The following is a 6,158-nucleotide window of genomic DNA, read 5'->3' as shown; positions in this document are numbered from 1 at the left end:
CTGGGGCGAGGCGGGAGCGGGCGCTGGCGCTGCCTGTCGCCTGTGAGGACGAGAGAGACCCGAGGGCCGGCGGGACCTGCCTCCTCGAAGCGGTTTGCTGGGACACCACTCCCTGTTCTACCTGTGCTGGCGGGCCGGTCTCTCTCGCTGTTTATTTAAATTTAGAGCATTTATAACGCAGTTCATTTAGGTGCTTCGATTTAAAATTTGTCCTGACAAAGCAAAAGCTGGTCTGGTCATATTGTGAAGTGGTAGAACCTTGGATTTTTTCCCTTTTAAGTGTAAACTTGGATAGATAGCTTGAGGGAGTGGACAAGATCAAAAATCTGTGATCCTTTTAGTCTTCATGTTTACTAAATATTTTGCCACTCTGCAGTAGTAGAATTCTAGTAGTTAAAATTATCTACATTATCTACAATTCATTAACCTGTTTGAATTAATTGAACAAAGGTAAAGACTGAAGCAATTTTCTCAGCTTCAGAGATAACAAACCCTGGTAAGAGGTAATGAAACTTAATTTTTAAAAGTGTGAGAAAGATCATGTATTATTTGGGAATTCCTCTTGACAGTGTACAGGTTCATTCTGATGATGGATAAACAAGCAACTGCAAAATCATCTACCATTTTCACTTCGGATGCTGTTAAAGCACATATGAAGAAGAGGGATGGAACATTACAAGCTGCAAAACGGAATGCTTCTTTAGCATCTAAGATCAAAACTAAATTAATAAGTAAGTCCTGTTAAAATAAAACTGAAACCATTTACTGTACTTAGAATGTATGACTTCAAAAGGAATAGTAATTGTATTTAATGTGATTTGCTGAATTACTGCCTGTTAAAAATATTAATGTAGTATGTTGAGAATTTTAGGAGAGTTTGAAAGTTAAAACACATGATTATAAGTTGTTTATTTATCTAATTCTCCGAGTACTTTCAGTGGTTGCTCTTTGGTGTGTCAGTGTTTTTTAAAAGAGTGTACTCAAGTGCATTTTTAACATCCATGTCCACGTCCATTTGGGGCGTCTGAGGTACCAAAATGAGTAAAATCAATTACCTTTTAAAATATAGTTGCTATAGTAAAATACCTAGTATTCCCATTTGCAAAATGGGATTTATATAAAATTCTTCATTGAGTCATTTACTGAGTCAAGGAAAACTACAAATATTAATCTGCTGATTTAATCACTTGCCAGAAGGTGCTTTGTTTTCTCAGTAAGTCAGGATTAAATTCAAACATGGGTTTGTCGTGGTAGGTGGTTGGGTTTTGTTTCTGGCTCTGACAAAAACACCACTATGGAACATCTCAGATCCTCTTCTGCAAAAGGTAGGGAAACTACAAATGTAGTGAAACACTGCTATTTCAGAGCTCTCTAATTCAAGCAGCATGGTTAAGTGAATGTTGACTTCTGCTTCTCTTTCTGTGATTGGTGTGGCAAGAATTTTTGTTGTTTGTATATACATATTTATATTTTTGTTGTTGTTCGTATACATATATATATATATTTGAACTTATTGTGCCTTTATGTCAAAAATACTAATTTTCAGTGAAAAATAAACAGTATTAGATGAATAATACTAATGTCCTTTAGAAATCTCCATACTGCAATAATACAAATAATTCACTAAGCTGAATAGTAATTTCAAAGCATAATGTTTGGATTAACAAGGTTCCGCTGTTGTTGCCTGTTTACCAAAGCAAGGAAATAAGGCCTTGCAAATTTTGCATCACAGATCACAGAAGTAATAACATAAGACAACGAAGAGATGTAGTTGGAGCAGATTTCAAGCGAACCTTGCTCCTTTTTGTATTATGAAAGAGTATGGTCAGACTTGTCTCTACCTTGAGTTCAAGTTAACTCTGTGTATACTATGAATGTGAGGCAAAAAAAATCATCTTGGTAATATGCAGTGTCACTGGAAAAAAAAAGTTAAGTTCCTAAAACATTCTGTAGTAGATATGAGTAGGCAGGTTTTCATTAGGACAGTGGAAGATATATTTCTAACTTAAAGCTTTTTTTCTTTCTGTTGTCAAAACTCACACTTATGCTCAAAATGTTTGAATGTTATAATTTGTAAAAGTTATATTTGTTTTTTAGAAATTTGGAAACATTTTTATGCCTGTGAAACTATCCATTTTTAAATGCTTTCTTCTTAAAATAACCTTATTTTAAAAAATCCAGAGTAGAGCAGAATCCGTGCATGAAATAAACTTGAACTTGAAGCTGACAGAGTAGACATCAGAATGACAGCCAACAGAAACAGTTTTATATTAGAAAGTGTTAGGCTTTGCTATTGTTCCACCAAAACCTACAGGTAAAAATGTTGTTATACAGTGATAGCTCATGCAGAGAGGGCCTGGAATTGAAGCTGTTAAAAATAATATGATTTTGTCTCCTTTAGATAACTCATCTATATTTAAAGTATCTTTAAAACAAAATAATAAAGCATTAGCTGTGGCTTTGAGTGTGGAGAAAGAAAATTCTCGGAAGCTAAAGAATGAGAAGATTTTTCTTCAGAAGAAAGTAGAAAAGCTGCAGCTTCATAATATGTTGCTTCATCGAAAACTAAACTGTTTGGTACGCTGCAAATAATATCATTTAAACTTAGATCAGCTAAACCAAGCTTTTATCTTTTTTGGAAACTTAATATTGCTTCTTAAGATGGTGATTTAAAATGTACATCTCAGATCTGTGAAGCTATATCATCTGATAGCATAGTATTCATGTTTGGTTTTTCTTTCATAGGATTTTTTTGTACTTACTATTTTGTCCATCAGCGTATATGTCTATCCATAGCTATTTTAGTGTCAGTTTCACCTTTATATTTATAAGTATTGAGATGGTATTAAAAATCAGTTTGTGCTCAATTGAGTGGGGGAAAAAAAAAAAAAATTACAATGTAGATTCACCTTTATATCTTGTCTTTTCTTAAGCCAGAAGCCACTTAAAGTATATTCTGAAATTACTTTTTCTTTTACATGCAGAATAAAACTCTTATAGAAATAGAAGCATTTTTGAATTATAACCTCTTAAATGCAATAGAAATAAGCAGTCTTTCTGAGGTAAGATGTTTTTTGAACTATTACCATATTGAGCTTATTTTCCAGGATAATATTTTCAAAGCATCTAAATGAGTGCGATGTTGAAATCATACATGCATTTTAAAACATTTACCCCAATTCCTTAAAACTTGGGATGAAACCCTAGTCTAGTGAAATCAATTAAATTTTGCTGTTGCTTGCACTAAAAATTTAGGATTTAATCTTGTTTACAAAGTGTCTAAAAGTTAAATATGAGTTAGCTCTGATGAAGTCATGTGGTTAAAAAAAAAAGCATAGAACTTCAATATGTGGTATTCTTCACTAATGAGCGAGCTACTTGCCTTCCTTGCTTAGTGCTGCAATAAATATCTTGCATGTGGAAACTTTACGAGAAAATATAGTCCATGTTAGTCCTTGTGTCATGGCAAATTTACAGTTAATTTTTTAAAAAAATAATGTATTTATTGTCTGTTCTAAACAGTTGCTCTGTGCTTCTGTGTGTATAATGCACTTTGCATTAGATATAGCTACATTAAAGAAGTCTATACGTTGCTTTGGGATGCAAGTAGGTTACAGATTTTTATAAGTTTTGCTACAAAATACTTTTCTTTAAAATTATTGTGTGTGTTTGAATATCATGCACCTTTCATCAGTACTTCTATTTTTTGCTCATTCATTTTTTTTTTTTGCTGTGGATATTTCTGATACTTAAAATATAAAAGAATATTCAACTGTTTCTACTTCCCCACTGTTGTTCTTTTGAAAGAATCTTCAGAGTTCTCTTCCTCTGTCAGCTGGTCCAAATAGCCCTACTGATGACCAGTTCAAGAGTACATGTCAGTCTGCTAGGTAGGTGGTTATATTAAACGCGGAAGTTGGTAAGTGTCTGTGGATTTTTTTACAACTCATCTTTGTATATTGTCCTAGGTATTTTTGAGGTAATGAGAAACAATTTCCTGTCTAATGCAGAAATTACCTATTTGAAACTTGGAATTTATATATAGAGAGAGTGGTAGACAAAACTTGTGTTTGAATAACTTCTTTCTTCATGGGATGTCACCAGCACAAAACAGGATTCTCTGTCACAAAAAATATATTTACCCCTAAGATAGAACCAGATTTCATACTTGAGTTCTTGTTTTCTGCTTTTATACATTATTAAGGGAATGTTTTAAGCAATTGAATGTTATGGCATAAAATGTAATAAAAATCTTCACAGTAAAATTTCCTCTTTTCAGATCTGTAGAATTGCCAGTGAAACTTCCTTTAATTGCAACAGCTAATGCAAAACAGCAAGATAGCCCTTCTGTGTGTGAGATACCAAATTCTTATAAGTGTACCACTGTTTTGTCAAAGGAAATGAATTCAGATCAAGTCAAGTATGCATTATCATTGCCTTCTGGTACAAATAATCAAAAGTTAATTGAAATAGACCCGGTGGAAACAACTGTTGACAAAAATATATTTTTAAAAGGTATGATGTATTCCTGTACAGGTGATTTATTTTTCAGAGCTATCTGAGAATTAGTATTTAATAATTCATTACTTGATGTGCAATACAGAATGTATAGTAAGATTCCTAAACTGTAATAAACTATTAAAAAATAGAATGCTATATAAAAATAATGCTAGAATGCTAAATAAAAAAAGAGAAGGCTTTGGGGAGCCTTGCAGCCTTTCAGTACTTAAAGGGGACTTCTAACAAAGATGGGACGGACTTTTTAGCAGGGCCTGTTGTGACAGGACAAGGGGGAATGGTTTTAAACTAAAAGAGGGTAGATTTAGACTAGATAGAAGGAAGAATTTTTTTACAATGAGAATGGTGAAACACTGGCACAGGTTGCCCAGAGAGGTGGTAGATGCCCCATCCCTGGAAACATTCAAGGTCAGGTTGGACGGGGCTCTGAGCAACCTGATCTAGTTGAAGATGTCCCTGCCCATGGCAGGGGGGTTGGACTAGATGACCTTTAAAGGTTCCTTCCAACCCAAACTATTCTATGATTCTATGATGATTCTATGCTCACCCGTAAGTATAGGTGTCCTGACAATCACTTGTAGAATAATGTTCATTGAAATAACACAGCTGAACTGTAACAAAATTAATATGAACAGAACAAAACTTTGATAAGATAACCAAATAATAACTGAAGTAGTTATAGAAAAATATACTTTTATTTATACCCAATTTTATACATACCAACTTTGGTAAAATATGAAATTAGCTCTAGTTAACTAAACTTTTAAGGAGAATGTGTGTATTCAGAATGTGTGTTTAACCACAGAATGTGTGTATTCAGTTTAAAAAAAAAAAAAATCAGTTTGTAATTTTCCATGCTTCTGGTCCAACCTTCAGTAATCTATCTTATTCTGATAACTATACTCTATTCTTTCTTTTCCCAAGCTGCTGAATTTTTTCTCTTTGCAGAAAATCAATTATGCACAGAACTAACTTGCAATAGGGCCTTCCTGACTCATGTCAAAAATACACAATCTTTAAGACGGTTTGAGGAGCTTACAAAACAATGTAATGATAGTTCATTGCAATTCTGTGGAAATGTGACTGAAAGAAAGAAACATGCAGTACTTCATAAGTCAAAAACTCAGCCTAATATAAAGGATTTTGTTAAAAAATATAGCTCAAATAATCTGCCTCATCATGGTATCAATAGTGGCAGCAACACTAATGACACGAATTTGCAGGAAAGTTCAAGTGACTTCTCTCGCATTATTCCTTCACCTGTTAAATTTAGCAATGAAAGTAAGATAGATTTTAAGAAGCTGCTTTTTACTGACAAGATGAAGCCTGAAGAAACTGTTTATGATGCTGATATGGAGTTGACCGCCAGTGATGTGGGTGAACTACTCACAGTTACAGCGAAAGACAAAGATAAATTACCCCGAAATAAAAATAGTAATGCCAATTCTGATAAAATATTAGCAAATTTCAGAAAAGTAAAATATTCTAAGAAGGATAAAGAGAAAATTAAAAGCAAGACTGAAGTCAGTTCAAATTTGTGTGCAGAAGAAAGGCACGCTAGGGCTGACAATAGTGAAGTTTCAAAAACTACTGACTCACAAACTCAACTATTCCGAAGTCAGACAGAACAGCTACCTACA

At 33.6% G+C, this 6,158-nt stretch overlaps 1 protein-coding gene across 1 annotated transcript in view; it reads left to right on the top strand.

Moving 5' to 3' along the window:
- Nucleotides 1-569: 569 nt before the first annotated feature.
- The window catches only part of LOC104080624 (shugoshin-like 2), a gene marked incomplete at its 5' end in the record, with an annotated part of 11,968 nt that continues 6,379 nt past the window's right edge, over nt 570-6,158 (top strand). Inside the window, 6 exons of the mRNA XM_009583084.1 lie at nt 570-731; nt 2,402-2,577; nt 2,985-3,062; nt 3,808-3,890; nt 4,280-4,515; nt 5,467-6,153. Of these exons, the coding sequence (XP_009581379.1) occupies nt 570-731; nt 2,402-2,577; nt 2,985-3,062; nt 3,808-3,890; nt 4,280-4,515; nt 5,467-6,153 (1,422 nt within the window). The remainder of the gene's footprint in view (nt 732-2,401; nt 2,578-2,984; nt 3,063-3,807; nt 3,891-4,279; nt 4,516-5,466; nt 6,154-6,158) is intronic.

The sequence above is a fragment of the Fulmarus glacialis genome, unplaced genomic scaffold (genome assembly GCF_000690835.1).
Source record: "Fulmarus glacialis isolate BGI_N327 unplaced genomic scaffold, ASM69083v1 scaffold14780, whole genome shotgun sequence".
Lineage (NCBI taxonomy): Eukaryota > Metazoa > Chordata > Aves > Procellariiformes > Procellariidae > Fulmarus > Fulmarus glacialis.
The sequence above is the reverse complement of the archived record's forward strand: the minus strand, read 5'-3'. Positions and strand labels throughout refer to the sequence as shown.